Source organism: Ambystoma mexicanum, chromosome 3p (assembly GCF_040938575.1).
Source record: "Ambystoma mexicanum isolate Mex_15411 chromosome 3p, UKY_AmexF1_1, whole genome shotgun sequence".
Classification (NCBI taxonomy): Eukaryota; Metazoa; Chordata; class Amphibia; order Caudata; family Ambystomatidae; genus Ambystoma; species Ambystoma mexicanum.
Window position 1 is genome coordinate 779,401,309 of NC_090925.1, and position 17,937 is coordinate 779,419,245.

General features: G+C 44.7%; 1 protein-coding gene across 5 annotated transcripts in view; it reads left to right on the forward strand.

Moving 5' to 3' along the window:
- The window catches only part of TEP1 (telomerase associated protein 1), a 2,409,067-nt gene that overhangs the window by 2,319,001 nt on the left and 72,129 nt on the right, over nt 1-17,937 (forward strand). For all 5 annotated transcript variants that reach the window (XM_069651741.1, XM_069651744.1, XM_069651746.1 and 2 more), the window contains 3 exons: nt 8,263-8,368; nt 10,156-10,265; nt 16,663-16,767. In XM_069651741.1, the coding sequence (XP_069507842.1) occupies nt 8,263-8,368; nt 10,156-10,265; nt 16,663-16,767 (321 nt within the window). The remainder of the gene's footprint in view (nt 1-8,262; nt 8,369-10,155; nt 10,266-16,662; nt 16,768-17,937) is intronic.

The following is a 17,937-nucleotide window of genomic DNA, read 5'->3' on the forward strand; positions in this document are numbered from 1 at the left end:
ACAATCGCTCAACTTGGCGGCATGGTGCCTGAGTTCACAGCTCTAGAGCATTTGGGTTTGTCTGCGGATAACATGCGCTTTATCAAAGCAGCCAGGAAACCCTTGACCAGATCTCAATACAAGAGTAAATGGCTCAGGTTCTGTCATTGGTGTTTGGAGAAAGAATTGGACCAGAGGGTGGCGACGATTGACACAGTGCTGTCCTTTGTCTCCTGGCTAGCAGAGTCAGGGGTTCACGTCTTGTCCTGCAGGACTTATCTTTCGGCGATTTCCGCCTACCTCTCTACAGACCGGTGTTCTTATTCGTTAACTAACCCGGTGGTGAAGAGACATTTTGCTGGTTTGACACGCATCTACCCTCCGGTTCGTAGTCTGCACCCGCCGTGGGCCCTAAACGTAGTCCTGACAGCTCTGTGCCATAAACCTTTCGAGCCAATGGCTACGGTTGACTTCAAGTACGTGTCCTGGAAAGTGTCCTTTCTGGCCGCCATTACGTCAGCGAGGAGAGTGTGTGAGCTCCAGGCATTGTCGGTGGAGCATTCTTAATTGGTCTTTCACAAGGACAAGGTAGTCCTTCGGACAAACCCAGCTTTCCTACCAAAGGTAGTGACCGAATTCCATCTGAATCAGTCGATTTCCCTTCCGGTCTTTTTTCCGAACCCTGCCTCGGAGGCCGAAAGGGTTCTACACTGCCTGGATGTCCGAAGAGCTCTTAAGTTCTACTTGGACAGCACTGCCGAGCTTCGGAGCTCTTCCCAACTGTTTGTGACCTTCGGTAAACCCCAGGGCAGACCGGCGTCTAAGGCATCCATTTCCTGATGGATTGCTGCCTGTATCACGGAATCTTTCACCGTCCAAAAGCTGAAACCTCCTAAGGGTATCCATGCACATCAGGTGCGAGGCAAGGCAGCTGCGGTTGCTTTTCATAAGTATGTTCCCTGGGAGTCCATCACTAGAGCGGCTACTTGGGCCTCCCCATCTGCTTTCTATAAGCATTACTCCTTCGATATGAGCTCTAGGGCTGACGCTCAGTTCGGCCAGGCTGTGCTGAAGAACCTGTTTCAGTAAGGGGTATTTCCATCCACCCATAGTTCCTGTAAGGAGTGCTTGGGAATCTCCCATAAGTATGGAGCAAAGGGGACGGGGATGTAGGAGTATTACCAGGTTACTCACCGTAGTGACCACCTTACTCCTAGTCCATAGTCCCCTTTCCTCCATACGCCCGCCGTCTCCTCTAAAAAGGTTCCTCTGTTATTGCTAATGGGTCTTGGACCCTGCGATAGAAAAGGACTGATCGGTGATGCATGGGTGGAGCCAAGGTGGGCGGGGTTACGGCCGCGTGCCCGGCCCCGTGCAGGAAAGAGAGGAGGCACACATTTTTGGAAAGAAATGTTGATGCTTTTTGCAAAAGTGCTCCGGTCCCGTCCCACAGGACGGAGAGATGTCCCATAAGTATGGAGGAAAGGGGACTATGGACTAGGAGTAAGGTGGTCACTACGGTGAGTAACCTGGTAATTTTTACCCATGTGTGGAGAGGAACTCGGCTAGCACAGGCAGCTTCATTACCTCTGCGAGGCCGGACACAGCGTCCTCTTTGTTCTTGTCTCACCGCAGCTCCGTTTGCTCCCAATCCACACAGGAGGCTTCCCTCAGCTTGGGGATGTCGGCCGGCATCCCATTTCCAGCACAGGTCTCACTACTGCTGCCTCCAGAGTCCCGGGGTTTCCTTCTGATCTCTGTCCAAGTTCTCCAAGTCTCTCTCTCTTCCCACTTCATAGTTTCTCCTTTTATGCACCTGTGTTTTTCAATAGGCTGCATATCTTCCATTATTCAATTCTGCTTGACTCCGATTAAGAGGAAATGCCTGACCTTCATACCTTGCACTCATCATCTTCGTCCAAGTACCTAAGTGGTGAGAGTGAGTGGTGTTCATTACTTTTAGTTGCCTCTTCCTCATTTCAGTAGTGTCAGGTGTCCCAAGAGGGGAAAGAAGTGGAGCTGACCTACAATACCCCATGAAGGTTGGGGGAGGGTTAGGTTTGTTGTCACTAGGATAAGGGGGATACCATTTCTTGCCTAAAGGCACCCCACTCTCAATGCCCAAGGACCATCCAACCAGGTGATTCTCGCTCGCTTGTCCACCCCCAGGGTCAGGATCCAAAAGCGATGGCCTTTCCCTGGCCACCTGCGTAGAGGATCCAAGGGGAGTAGGAGTGAGAATACCCTCCGGTTTCTCAGTGTTGCTGGACAGGGCCTTCCCCCTATGAGGATCGAGCGGCAAACATCTTGCAGAACGTTCAGGTCTTTCAGTCCACTAATCTGGTTCCAGCTTTTCTGGTACCTACTGGGTCTCATGGCTTCCTCAATTTTGGTGGTGCCAGAGGCCTGCTTACGGATGAAGTTGCTGCAGTGGCTGGTCCGATGTTGGTGGTCTCAGTTCCATGGAAAAATGTTAGACCTTTTACAAGTCTCGGACTGTGTGCCTCAAGACCTTGTATGATGGACCATACTGGTCCACTTGCTGAGGGCACTGTTGCTTCAGCAACCCTTGCCCCACCTAACGGTTGTAACAGATGCATCTTTGGAAGGCTGGTTGCTCACCAGTTAAATCTAACTTTGAATGACCTGTGGTCTCCGATAGAGGCCAGAGAGCACATCAATTTGTTGGCAATTATGCTGGCCCTGGTTGTCTTCCTCCCCTCTGTGCGCAGCAAGTGTGTGCTGGTACTGATGGATAACACAGTGTACATGCACTACCTCAACAAATGGGGTTGTGGGGGATTGTTACCTCTGTGCAGAGCAACACTGTGACTGTGGTTTTGGAGTCTGAAGAATGATGTGTATCTGACAGTGACTGATCTTGCCAGGACAGAGAACATCATAGCATATGCATTGAATAGAGGGACTTTGGCCTCCAAGCGAGTGGAAGCTCTCTCAGGAAGTTTTGGAGGAGATCATCTCCTTTTGAGTGGACTCCTCAATGGACCATGTCGCCATCAATGTGTCCAGCAAGCATTAGTTGTTTTGCTCCAGAGAATTTCCTCAACAGGTTACTCTTGGGATGCATTGTTAGTTGAGTGGAACTTCGATCTCTTCTATGTGTTCCTGCCGATCCATGTAACTCTTCTAGTTTTCTGGAGACTGCAACTGTTCGGTTCCACATTGCTTTTGATTACTCCAGACCAGGCCCGGAGCACATGGCACCCAGAGCTTCTGGATAGGTACATTTGCCCTTTCTTGTGCTCCTCGACCAGACCAGACCTACCCTCCCAGTTAAGGTGGCGGCTCCTCCAAAAGAACCTCAGTAGTCTGAACCTTTATACTTGGCTGCTGAGTACCTGAGACGTAGGGAGTGGTATTTGTCAGCCGGCATTGATGGTACTTTTTTCAGCTCAGATGCTAACCACTCAATCAATTTTTGCTTGTGGGTGGTGTAAATTCCCAGCTTGGAGCCAGGTGAGAGGTCTGGAACCTTTCACCTGTCCTTCCTTCTCTGTTGGGGATTTTCAGCTTTTTTTGGCATGTGTAGGCCTTCAGATTGACACTGAGAAGGGTTACTGCGCATAACATAATATAACATGGCTGTCATCTTAGACTTTAAAAGGACCCCTGAGCAAATCTCTTTAACAGTCCCCACTTTTATGCAGTTTTGTGTGTAACCGGTTCCCCCATGCCAGTTTGTTGTTCCTGTGTTGGACTTGAATTTTACTGTTGACATTTCTCTTGGGAGCTCTGTTTAAGCCCCTACTTTTATGTTCATTAGGGTTGCCCTTCCTTAATTTGGCTTTCATGGTGGTCATCACTTCCACCAGACAGGTGTGAAGGAGCTCCAGGCATTGTCTATTAACCTTTCTGCTTGGTTTTCTTTGAAGGAGAAGGTGACTTTGAGATTGAGGCCACCCTTCCTTTTTAAGTTTGTTTTGGACTGCCATCTCTCTCAGAAGATCCATCTTCTTGTGTTTTTCCTCCCCCCTCACCCTTCGAAGACTGAGGAGTGATTCCATCAGCTTGACTTGATCCAGGTCCTCAAAGACTACGTCTCGAAAGAGGGGCTTCAGGAAAGATGACAAGCTTTTTGTGGGTTTTGCTGGGGCTCGTGCTTGCAGGCCTGCAATTTAACACTGTGAGACCGTGCCAAGGTGGATCATCCTCTTCTTCATCTCAGAATGCTACAAACTGGCTGGGAAGAATGAGCACATTCAACACGAGGCCTGGCTGCCACCTCTGCCTTCTGGAGGGGGATCCCGTCTTGGACATTTGCCAAGGAGCTACATGGGCCTTCGCTGCGCAGGTTTGCCAACCATTACTGCCTGGGATCCCTCTGGGGGCAGGATGCTTGCTTTATTTGAGTGGTCTCCAAGGCTTTCTGTTTTAAGTGGGGCCCTTTTGTTCTCTTCCCTTCTCCAGATGTATGGTAGTCTATCATAGATGAAGAATTTATAGAAGAAAGAAATCCATCAGGAGAACAAATTACTTGCTCTCGGTATTGTTCTTTCTCATGGATGTTCATCACACAGATTCCTCATCGCCCTTCCAACCTGTGCCTCTCGTCAGACAGCTTGTACACCTCATCTCTTCTGCAATCCCTTATCAACTGAAAGCTAGGGAAAAATGGTGGAACTGATGTCAGGGGGCACTGCAGCTCCATATACATTGGCACAACATCACTTCCAGCATGGGGCACTCAACTGTGCTGAGTGGAGTCGACGCAAAGCTGCTTTTCCCCCGCTGGTGTCAAAAAAGTTTCAAAAGCATCTGGCACTGGAGATAGAATGTCATAGATGATGAATATGTGGGGAGTAAACCCATCAGAAGGAACATCACCAAGAATTAAGTAATTTTCTCAACATTTTGTGGTTGGTATTGCAGTTGACTACTGTGATAAAGTCTCCTGTCTTACTCTTGGGACCTTCAGTGGGTTAAGGAAGGGGGCCAGACACTTTTCTTAAACTAGCAGATGATGTGACTGGGAATGATAGGGTCACCCTTACTTGGACCCGTCTCAGGGCAAATTGTAGTCCTAATGCTTCTTCAGGTATTCCGTCCCATTTCATGGAATTGAGGAACGGTGGGCACGTAGAACCGGCAGCACCTGCATGCAGAGCTTCCTTTTCATGAGTTCAAACCCCATATAAATCTGTAGGGGGGAAGGGAGGGATCTGAGGTAGGACAGGAATGACAGTCATCCACACAACCATCCATTCATTGCACAAGGCAAGTTAAGAATAGATAGTCTAAAGGAATCCATCCCGGGAGCATGGCTTTGTGTTTGATAAACATAGAGAGGACTGCACAAAAGAAGGTTGTAGTCAGTCTTCAGTCAATATTAGCATTAGAAGCCATCCTGTGGAGTAGGGCTTTCCAGCCAATCCCTACACCAGCTACCTGAAAAGAGACACTCGAGTTCCTTATCCTAAAGAGAAGCTGGAAGGCAGGGCCAAGATATAGCAGGTAGAGAGAGGACATCTTGAGGGGCAGGATGAGCAAGGCAGAACCCTGTACCACTAGTGGTTCTGTAAAACCCTCCTAAAATGATCTATTAGAACAAATATTACAGATGGTGATACTTAATGTGTTCTTTGGTAACTCACTGATGTAACAAATAACTGTGTTTGCATTTAACTGGTGCGTGTAACACATTACAATAAAAGCCATTCACACACAATGGGAAATATGTCACTATCCACACAAGGACTATGTAAGTTATATGTTATGTTATGTTATTTTGCATTTATATAGCGCCTTATGTATCATTGGTATGATCTCAAAGCGCTGGTAGGTTGAACGCCCTTGGGAACCATAGTTCAAGTCAGTTGAGAGAGAGAGAGAGAGTCGTAAGGTGCGTAAGTGCACCGGATATGTGTGGAGCTGGTGAGGCACTAGCAGTGTCTTTTTTTTTTAACCAGTATGATTCCCCAAATTACCTCTGCCAAATATGTGCCTCCAGAATTGCCATGTGAGGCTTTCCTGTCCTCATTTCAGACAAAGGTCCTACAACAATATGGCATTTCGGTTCACGGGCTATACCAGGGGTAACGCAAGGGCGTTTGACGAGGGCACCGGGACATTACCCCCGGGTATAGCTCGTGGAACGGGTTACTCACGCAAATAGCACCCGCGGTGCTGATAGCTGGGTCTTTTCTATGAATACTGTTCCAATATGGCCGCCACAGAGATGGAAGGTGGGGCTCCTTACGATTCCCCTCTTTCATTTCCATGGCATCTGGCAAAGGGAGACAGAGAGAAGCTGTAGCAGCGGGGGTCACCGCTGCAACGATCACGAAATTAGGGCTTGGGAGGGGGTTGGACATACAAAAAAAGAAGGGAAGGGAGGGTGGGGAGAAGATGGCGGGGCGAGGGAAGCAGCCTGCGGGTTCCATGGAATGCCAGGCTCCCCCCACCCTGGGTGCTAATGTTGGGAAAGATGATTAGGAAACATATGACATCCTTGTTACTAGCTTCTAGTGGTCACTAGAATGTAAAGGCAGGAGCTTCCTCTGAGACTGTCACCACTGCGCCCGTTGTCCATGTTACAGTTGATGTGCCAGTTTCACTCCGGATGCCACATTCTTCAAGTTTTGTCTCTTTTGGGTAATTGATGCTAGATACATAAGCAACAAAAACATCTCTGGCTAGATGGATAGTTTCTTGTGATAGAGAAGATTACGTTTCCAGAAGGAATTCACCACATAGAATTTCAGCTCAGAGCTGATCACAACCCTTTGTGTAAGCATCTTTACATCAGATGTAGGGTACAAGGCCAGCACACTGCATTTGTCAGACTATGCTAACATTTGTTTTAGGCTGGATTGCATGTCAAATGATTTTCCATCTTCCCACTGTATTTCTTGCATTGTAGTCATCCAGTCATAGGAATGAAGAGCAGGAACTTAAGATTATTAGTTCTTAAGGTGCTAATGTGCCTACTTTGATGGTGCCCTTTGATAGAATATGTTTATGACTAAGCACTAAGAATACATGTTCATCAGCTGTATTCGTAGTTAGCTAATGTCAACAGTTTACAGTCCTTATGCATTAAATTAGTGCTGTAAAGTTCATTATGCAATCATTTTTAATAATTCATATTCAATAGAAAAAACATGTTTGCTTAAAAAAAGCTAAGGGCCAGTCCCTTATACTTTACATAAAACAATTATGCACAGTTAAATTCAAGGTAAAAAACACACAGACAATGTAGTCGTGACACTTTGTTTTTACGGCCCTTTAATGGTCTCCATACGGCCCTTTAATGGTCTCCAACTGATTGTCAGGTAGTTGGTTCTGTAAATTCAGGTAGCTATATCGTCAATCCAGTATTCCATCTAGATTAAATACTGGATTGACGATATAGCTACCTGAATTATGGTTGTATAAATGGTGCAAGATAGCAATTGCTCTCTGCGCCATTTACAGAACCAACTACCTGACAATCAGTTGGAGGCCATTAAAGGGCCCTAAAAACAAAGTGTCACGACTACATTGTCTGTGTGTTTTTACCTTGAATTTAACTGTGTATAATTGTTTTATGTAAAGTATAAGGGACTGGCCCTTAGCTTTTCTTAAGCAAACATGTTTTTTCTATTGAATATGAATTATTAAAAATAATTGCATAATGAACTTTACAACACTAATTTAATGCATAATGACTGTAAACTGTTGACATTAGCTAACTACCTCCTACGTCTAACATTATTATCTCCCCGATAAAAGGTAGAGCAACTACTTAGGTAGTAAGAATTGGGTTTCCCCCTTTATAGTATATTGCATCAGCTCTATTCTTCTTTCACACCAGACACTCATTGTTTTCCCATCAGTCATTTTGACGATGTCCTCATAACACCATTTTTTAATAGTCACATTGTTATTTAACTTTGCATCAGTCACTCCTTTGTTTCTTCATGACGGCAGTGCGCTCCAGCTATACCACTGTTTGCTCTTCATCCCAGTTGTGCATATCACACTGTTCTTTTCTCAGTGCAGTTTTGCGTTAGTCACATTTCTTTTTTTTCTCACCCCACCAACTTGCCACCAGCCATGCCATGATTGCTGCTCACTGTCCTCTGGAGAACTCTTTTTTGTTTAACGCGTACTCCCGCTGCACATATTACTTACACATAATGTCAGTGGAATTGAGAATTTCTGGTAGTTTTGTTCACGTTCAACTTAGTTAATGGGCATCCTCTTCGGCACCTTGTATCCATGTGTTACCGTCCGCTTTGCTGACTCTTTATCTAACCGGCTTGATTTTTTTCTTGTGCTCAGCCTGTTACCAGCTCATTGGACTGGAAAGTTACAAAGAAGCTCATGCTCCAACCTTGGAAAGGCAGTGACCCACGAAGCTGGATAACCAGTGCGCAACCAGAATTTGGTAATGTATTTTTATTGTATTCATTTTTATATGTTGGGAGATCTTTAAGGTGTAATGTCACAGCATATCTTTCAGATTTAGGAGGCTGTATTAGTTATTGTGGAAACATAGGTGTTGCAAGTCTTTTGAAACAAAATGCTCATGTCTGAATTTGAATGCTAAATTGGATTTCTTTTTTTCCATAAGGATTGTGGTTATACAAGAAAGTGTTTCTTTTTTTTAAGTATGTCCATAACCACAGGTGAAATATGTACGCAATTCTAAATAGTCCATTTGATTGACAAAAAAGTGAACAGATTAATATTAATAAAACACATATAGAGAATTTGTGTTTTGGTCCTGTAACTTTAAGCTAATATTTTTTTATTTGTTATTATTTTTTTTTTTTTTATTTGTGTCAATTGTACAAATTATACATTTACACAGCCTTTATAACAATTCATAACAGAAATCACTGCGCATTCTCACATTTTCCTAAAATTAAACCAGAACAGTATACTAAACAACATTACACTCATAAATACTTAATTTAAAAAGTAAAGAAAAAAGAAGAAAAAAAAGAAATTGGGAATTTAAAATAAAAACCTTCCAGAAAACTCAGTCACAATGCTTAGCATCCTTAATTCAATTGATCACATTCTCATTAACACACATTGTTTAAATCAGAGATTCCTTGCTCCTTCACTTTGTCAATCTCAACAAAGATATCGATTAACATTTTTACCAATGCAATTAATGACACTTGATAAGTCGTCATTAACCTATACCGTAGATCATTAGTCAAAACTGTAGATGTTGAGTGAACGAATAGTTCAAAATAGTTTATTCTCTGTTTGTTGAATTTGCGACACAACATCACCAAATGTAACAGAAACTCATTCATATTCAAATTGTACATTCCACATCATCTCAACTCACGTGGTACTCCCAGTTTAGGACATACAACCTCCAGGGTTGGAAGGCAGTTTAACTAACATTTTAAATACCAGTCGTGATACTTTGAGCTAGGAAATTTTTACCAAATAAGGTCTTAACTTAATGGGAGGTAAATACAGTAATTATTTTCCCTTGTAAAGATTTAGGTGGCTCAGATCCGATAGATCGCTGTGTTTATCTCATTGTTTAATTTGCTCTTGAATTTTGTTTCAGACTCGTAGCCGTCCAGATCCAGCCTGTTTGTGAACTTTTCGCCTCTCATTGTTAGTTTTTTCATGAGTGGATTTGTATTTTTTTAAAACAGAATATTCAGGTGATACCCCAATGATTTATCTCTAATATTACCCAGTATGATGGTACTCAATGCATCTACTGTGGAAGGATAAAGGGCAGAGACATTTGCTGGGATTTGAAGCTGTTTCCTTCAGGCTGACCTGGTTGAATGAGAGATCTTGTACAGACTTCTGTCTGTTGATTTGGATCTGTAGTTCCTGGGCCTGCAGTGGCTCAACACAGAATCCTCCTATTGGTCAGATCGAAGATCATCTTGTTAACACCTACACTAACATCAGTTCCAAATGTAATACCATTGCACTCAATGTCCCCAATCTAACAAACAAATGTATTGATTTTAAAATGCTTTCCTACGATCTTAAATTTATAAAGGTGAGGTGACTGTTAAAGCCTTAATTTATGATGCATTTATCTGATGGAAGCTGCGCTAAAGTCACAGATTTGCCAGCATTTAAGGCACAGATTTACTTAATGTGCATTTAAGATTATTGAAAATGTCGACTTTAAATAAAGCCTTATTCTTTCTCCTAAATCTCTTTGTCTCTTTGTGATTTCAGGGTTTGCGGATGCCACAGGATCCCTTTGGGTGGAAGGGCCACAGGTGAAAAAGAATGAAGTTGATGGCAATGATAATGCTTGGGTGGTTCTCAACTGGGAAAAAAAACAGGTAACATAAAGTGGATTGTGTCTCTTTGCATTGAAGCAATTGCTCATTGAATAATAAACCGGGCTTAATAGTCTAACATCTAAAGGCAGCCTTGCTTCATATTCGCAACCTGTACAGGAAGAATATGGGTTTTTGACCGTGGCAGAATTGTTTGTGGTGGAATTGACCATAGTCAATTTCACCACAAATACAATTTTACCATTGCCAAACTCACAAAATCTATGTCCCCCCAATACATCCCCTCCATAGCCCCCCCACTTAGCTTTTCACTGTCCGCTTCTTCTCCTGACCTTGTAGCGTCAGTTGCATCCCTCTAACGATGACACTGCAGGGTCTGCTTTTTCTTCTGTCCCCTGCCTCCAATCTTCAGGAAGCAGGCCAAAAATACAGAACATGGGGAGCAGGAGACACCCCTGCTCCCGAAGTTCGGTTTTTTTTACCCAACTTGATCGAATCAAATCAATCGAATGGTACTGGCCAAATTCTGTCAAATGTATCATTCAATCAAATTGGGTAATACCATACATGAATACTCAATTGTGAGACCTGAACCAGCCCTACTTCATGCTTCGTCCATTAAAAAGTTTTATTCAGGCACTTGATATGCCATTGTTTTTTCCTAATTGAGTAGGGCAGAACAATTGTTTTTTTTCTAGTGACTAAATCCCTCCCACAGATTCCTCATCAGTTGAATTATTTTAATGCACAAACAGGATCCAAAATCTTTTTCATAGCCACAATTATTCATAGGCGCAATGTGACTCTGCACTGACTCCATCATGGCGCCTTTCAGAACACATTTTTTCACTTGTTTCTCTATGCCTGCTAATCAACAAGCTACAACTGACCATGACCATGACCACAGAAGTTGATTCTTTTACATATATTGTTAGTAATGTCGGAATGACTTATAATAAACTATCGATCCAACCCTGCATTATTTTTCACATCGCACTCATTTCAAGGTTAAAATCCTAAGAAATAGGGGACTAGGTAACCTAATAGGATCTAGGAACTGTCCATCCTCCCAGGCATCTTTTACCCTGCATCTTCCCTGTCATTCTTAAGAATATATCCCTGAGCACCCTGTGCAGTGCTCTTATTTGTGGAGTCCGAACGTGACGTTGGCGTCAGTACAAACAGACAGGAATGGGAGGTTTTGCCGCAGCAGATTTCATTGCAGCGGACTTCATCAAGTTTTTTTTTACGGAAGTTGCCAAAAATACATGTGGGAGGTGGGTTTTAAGCTAATAATTAATGTATGGTGACTAAGGGGGAGGGCTGCAGACCCCACTCCCCCACAGACATTTGTGGCAAAATCAACCGCTCAAAAAAAATCTGCAAAATCACATAGAACCCAAACAGACTACACGGCACCCCGTGATCTTCGTTCCTTTTTTCCGCATACTCAGCACGCTTCTTCTTGGGAATAATCTTCAATGCCTCAGAGTTATTCTCTGATGCATTCAATAAAACCTTTGGAAAACACCAAATGTTGACACCTTAACCTTCCGGTTTTAAAATCTGGCGAGATTGTGACATGAAATTTCCTCACTACAAGGTTTGTCTGTGGTGCCTCAGTAACGATCACATCGTCGTCGATTTCGGTTCATGCCAAAGGAAGGCATCAAAATTAGCTCTTGGGCATTTAGCATTGAAGTCGCCCAGTACAACCTCCATCAAAACAGAGGCCTGTCAAAGGAAAAGGTCCAAGATGGTCAACAGATCACCAGAGAATTAATAATGTGTTAGAAAAAGATGGAAGTCTTCCGAAAAGCGCCACCCCCTGCTTCCTCCTTGCTAGACAATAAATAAGACTATTGAGACCACCATGCACGACAAAGCCATCAGGGTTTCAGAATTCCGTCATTACCGTGCATCCAAGAGCCTGGGGTGTTTTTGGCCTTGACAAAGCCTCTAGAGCCTTCAGCATTCTTCAATGTTATGTCGGCACCGATTTCAAAAAGGCCTTCAAACATCAGGAGAATACTCAGCTTTGAAGTTCATTCCTCAGTCTAGCAAAGACTTTTCATTTTGAAGCATTTTTGATGAAAACAGTCAAGTGATCTCATTTGGCTTCGAGCCATTGACATAGACTCAGGCACCGAAAGAGGGCCAATCATCAGAGGCCAAGCTAACGGAGTTAGCCATGAACCTATAGGCATAAACTCCTCTCTCCAGAGGTTGAATTTGAGCAGCTAGATTCCCATGGCCGTCCTAATGCTGAATACAGAACGGTGATGGTTAAGGTCACATGGCTTGGGCAGGGGCACTCGTGCAAAGGAGATCACTGAATGTGATCTTACTGATATCCTCGACAGAGGGCCGCAGGTGGAACCTGTCCTACCCTCTCATGCTTTCCTTAAAGATCTTTTGTTAGAGCTGTAGAAGAGATTCTGCTTGGCACCAGCAGTACACAAGGATATGATACGGAAGTATTAACCAGCATCCCCTAACCTAGACTTCCTGTCTAAACGCCCCAGCCCAGAGAACTTGGGGGCGTAAGCAGCACAATGTAGTGCTAAGGCAGCACATACCCTTCCTTGCCCCCCAATAGGGACAACAACAAGTATGTTGTCTCATCAAAAAGATCTTTGCCTCAGGCTGCATTGTCTTTAAGGCCTTTAACGCAACAGCACTCAGCCACACGTTGTGGGTGTTTATGTCAGAGGCTGCAGGACATGTCCTAGAGGGCGAAATGATGGATTGTTTCCTCAATTTAGTGGGGGATGGAGGCTATATGCCAAGCACTCCAGTCCGGACTGGACACTACAGACTGTGTGGGGAGGCGGGGACGTCATTTCGCCAAAATGCCAGGGGTAGCGGAAGTGACATCACAATGCCACGCCCCCAAGAGTGACATCACAGGACATGTCATTTGAACCCGCCCGTGTGATATCACAGGAAGTGATGTCATTTGAACACGCCCCCACGCAACATCAAAGGGAGTGGCATCATAAAGGATTACCACTCAGTACACTAAGAAAAATATGGTTATGATATCACTGTATTGTGACATTTCGTACAAGAATGGATCACCATATGTATCATTAATATCAGTGTGTATAGGCCCATATTACAAAATCATTGTGAATGCAAGCAGACGTCCAAGGCCAAACAATAATGATGTGTTATTATATAGCACTTGCGCTTAAGCGCTTCCAATAAATCAAATATACATACTATATCACCACACCTGTGTTGGTACTCATTTATCAACCTTAGCAGGATGAAAGGCTGAGTTAACCTTGCTGGGAGTTGCACCTGCAACCTGCAGATCATACACACGTTGCAGAAGCCAGCACTCAACCCAATGAGCTATTTTACCGGCTTCTTAGTGGCATTCATCTGCCAATGTTCAGGTCAGCTCTGCTTGTGTGTTGCCAGAGCTCCCAGAACTAGGGTGGTCTTACTGCTTGGCGGGCTGAAGATACCTCTACAGCTAAGGTGGTCTTTGAGGTGATGGCAAGTGGGTTGAAAGACCTCCCTTCTTGGTTCTGTGCTTTTCTCACGGGCACTCAGCACAAGAGGGTGGGCAGTAGGGATGGACCCAAGCTGCATACCTACCCCGTATAGCACTTCACAGCACTTGTGGGCAACCACCACACCCAGGGCACCCCAAACTCTGCAGATGGCACCTCTAATGTGACTATCACATAGTCCTGTGGCAGCCGCACTATGCTTCAAGTGGATTCTATTGCGCAGCCCTGTGGCCTAAATCGGCGCTTCTTTCTGATTGGAGGCGGTGCAGGGTAATTCAGAAAAGGTGATGTTTGACTTGTTTGACTTGGGTTAGGTGCAGGGTGCTTACTCTCGGTCCAATGGTCTATCAGAGTTGGTCCATTAACCATGTATTAATTCATTCAATGATACAGGCGTTCAATTAACTAAAGCATGCATGGTTTAATGCAATCATTCATTACACCCTTAACTATCATGTCTGTTTAGAGAGGAACCTCTCCAAACTTCTTCCGTCCTGCCCACTTATGTCTTTTAGCCACTGATCACGCTGCCATAACACTGCGAGGTCCAGCTCGCACCCTGCATACCGCTAAACACACATGCCGCAATGTGATTACCCATACCTGTATTTCATGCCAGTCTGCTAACTCTGCTCGGCGGTGGATTCCTTGAGGGAGGGCCATGGAGACGTTGCGAGACGTGTCTGACACCCCCTGGGCTGTGAAATGCTGAGTAGGCAAGCCCCTGGTGCCGAAGGATACTCTGATCACGGGCTGATCCCTGGAGAGGCTACGCGGGACGCCACGATCCCTCCTCGCTCCGGGGATTGAAGCCCACTCTGTCACTGGTCGCCCCACCCACGCACTGTCCTCAGTGCAGCTGGCTGCTGCTGCCTGGCTTGCTGAACTCATCGCTCTCGGGCCCGGACGAGCTATGGTTGCTAAGCAACCATAGCTCGAGTACTAGACCTAAAGGTGCCGGCGCACCTCGCTGATTAGTGCTTCCACTGGCCAGGCCTGGGGTAGCGTCAGGAGCTTGCTCGTTTTTTATAAATAGTTTGTAACAAACTATTTATAAAAAATGCAAACTCCAGGCCAGGCCAGAGGTCGCACAATTATGCCAGAGGTCACTGGAGAAACGGCAGAGGTCGCGGCAACACACAAATGACGTCCCTATGGGGAGGGCCATGGGTATAGGATCATTGTCACAAAGGTTTGCCTGGTTCAGAAAGTCAGGATTTGCACAGGATGTGCAAACCAAACTGTTGGACATACTTTTCAATGGCTCTAACTAGTTCTGTCCAAAGGCGGCTGATAGCTTAGAAACATTGCAGGCAACTAAAATTGCAATGAAGTAGCCAGGCGCTGCTATATGCCAATCCACCCTACCTGCAACCCAAACATGGAAAGGGAAGCTTTTCGCTACTTCAGCTACCACAGCCAAAGAGGGAAAGGGCAAACGGCTGCCAGACAAGAATATAGAACGTTTTCCAAACCATTCAGAGGAAGAGGAAGTACAAATTCTCTGTCCACCCCTTCTTCAGTCCCCTCGAGTGTTGCAGCAGCTTCATAACCTCTTGGAAGTCTTTTCTCATGCTACTCTGGTAGGTTGCGTCTTCTGCATCAGTCTTGAGAATGGTACAGTATTACTACAGATGCATGGGCATTGCAGGTGGTCATATGGGGTACTGCCTCCTGTTCCTATGGCTTCCACCAAACTACCCCGACCCATCGGACCACCTTATGTTCTGGAACCGCTACTCCTGCAGGAGATTATCTCCCTGCTTGAGAAAGGTGCCATAGAAATGGTGCCTCAATCGAAGAGAAACAAAGGGTGGTACTTCCTTTACTTTTTGGCTCCAAAGGACGACGGAGGAATGCGACCCATCTTCGACCTGAGGCACTGGCACAAGGTCCTCAGAAAAGACAACTTCAAGATGGTACCACTCTCTTAATTTCCACAGGCCTTGGAGCTTTGTTGCTGTCACTCAACCTCCAGGGCAATTGCTGATCCATCCGAAGCACAGGGAGTAAGTAGTATCTGTGGTGCCCATAATCATCAGCCAGCAATCAGGAACCATTCGATAGCCAGATGTGTACAAAAGGAAAGATTGCTTTAATGTTTCAAGTACAAGAAGGAAGGTAAGTAAGGAGAGCAGGTTAAATGCATCTTTCCTCTTTGGCTCTCTATCTCTCAGTCCTCCCTCATAACATTCCAAGCACCACTACACTCTCACACAGACACAGCTCATAAGCTCAGTGATAGGTCACTACAGATTACCTGAGGTTTGTCTTTGGCAGCTTTCACTACCATTTCTGAGTGTTTCCTATCAGGCTTCCCTCCCCTCCCAAGGGTTTTCCACAAGCTGTTGGTAATGGTAGCGGCCAGACTGAGGAGGGCAGAATTTCACGTTTTGCCCTATTTGGCCGCTTGGCTGATCAGAGCCATCTCTCTGGATCATGTTCTAGAACACCTCAGCAGCACCAGCCAGATCTTACACAAGGTGGGCCTCTCCCTCAACTTCAAGAAGTCCCAAGTAACACCTTCCCAAAAGCTCCAATTCATCAGAGTGCATTTTTCAGTCTACATCTGGAGCTATTTGTAAAGAATGTGGGATCAAGATTATATTTATCACAAAGAGCATTAAATAGATTAATTCATTTTCTTACTTTGACCAGTTGACTAACACCTTTGCAAAGAGTTCAACTTGTCCCATATCCAGTCAGGTATGTGTCTAATGCATTCCTTTACTTGTAGCTTTTGTTTTTCCCTCATAAATGCAGGACTTGCGCGTACCAGAATGCAAAGGAAATAACTCAACTAGATGTGTTCCTTGATCTCTGTATTTGCTCCTTTGCATTCTCATAATGCCTAAGAATGCTGCTGCCACCAGGTGTAGTTATGGGCACCTAATACCGTTGTTTTGTCTCTGTAGATCCACAGCAGCTCTGTTACTGCTCTGCACATCCTGGACGATATAATCCTCACAGCATCCCTTGATCGTAACGTGAAGATCTGGACCCGTCAAAATCTTAAGCAGGTACAGCAAATGGTGTCTTCCCTTTTTTTGTTCATCCCATCACATAAGGAGCCTGAACAGTGTTGTAGAGTTGCACAACCGCTACGCCCATAGTGCAGGCTTGGCATGTGCTGTATGATGATGTTATACTTGTAACAACTGATGAGTGATTGATGGAGGGTTTTGAATCTATCTATCTATATTAGTTTTTATATAGTGCTAAATAGCCCATATGCTTCAGAGCGCTCACAAAGACAACAAGGAAAAGATAAACACAAAACAGCGCATTTCAACGACGCTATGTAATCATCAGAGCTAGTTTTCTCCCTCGTCGAACAGGTGGGTATTGAGTTGTTTCCTAAATATGGCGAGAGATGCACTGTTCTTAACCATCTGGTGTAGGGAGTTCCAGATCATAGGACCCCAATAGGTGAAATTCGTGCCGCCAACTCGTTTGAGAATTTGACGAGGTTGGTGTAAATCTTGTTTACCATTAGAACCAAGTTCTCTTCTAAGAGGTGCCTTCCACAGTTTGTTGGTTAGATAGTTTGGAGCATCGCCAGATAAGCATTTGTAGACTTTGATGGTACCCTTAAATTTGATCCTTTTTTGGACAGGAAGCCAGTGGAGCTTCCTCCTGGCTGCTGTGACTTTATCACGTTGGCAAAGTCCAGCGACAGCTCTGACTGCTCCGTTCTGTATAGTTTGTAGTTTTTTTATGTTGCTCTTAGACGTGCCCATCAGAAGACTATTGAAGTAGTCTAACTTTGAGTTTATTATGGCCCCAGCAATCGGAGCGAGATTTTGCTCAGTGAGGTAGGGATGAATTTGCCAAATCAGATTCGAATAAAAAGCACAGGTGGATTTCAGGTATGATGCATGTCTCTTGAAGGAGAGATGCGAGTCCATACACATTCCTAGAGTTTTTACATGGTCCAAGACCTCGATGCAGGTATTATTGACTTTGAATTTACTGTATTGAGCATTTAGTTGTTTTATTTTCTGGGGGTACCAAGTACCAAGCGTTCGGTTTTCCCTTCATTGAGAGCAAGAGAGTTGTTTGCCATCCATTTTTGGATAGCACTGAACACCTCATTGACTCTTTGCGCATCCTTTTCGTAGGATCCAGACAGTTCGAAAACCAACTGTGTGTCGTCGGTGTAGGTGGTGAACCGGACACCCAGGGTTTTT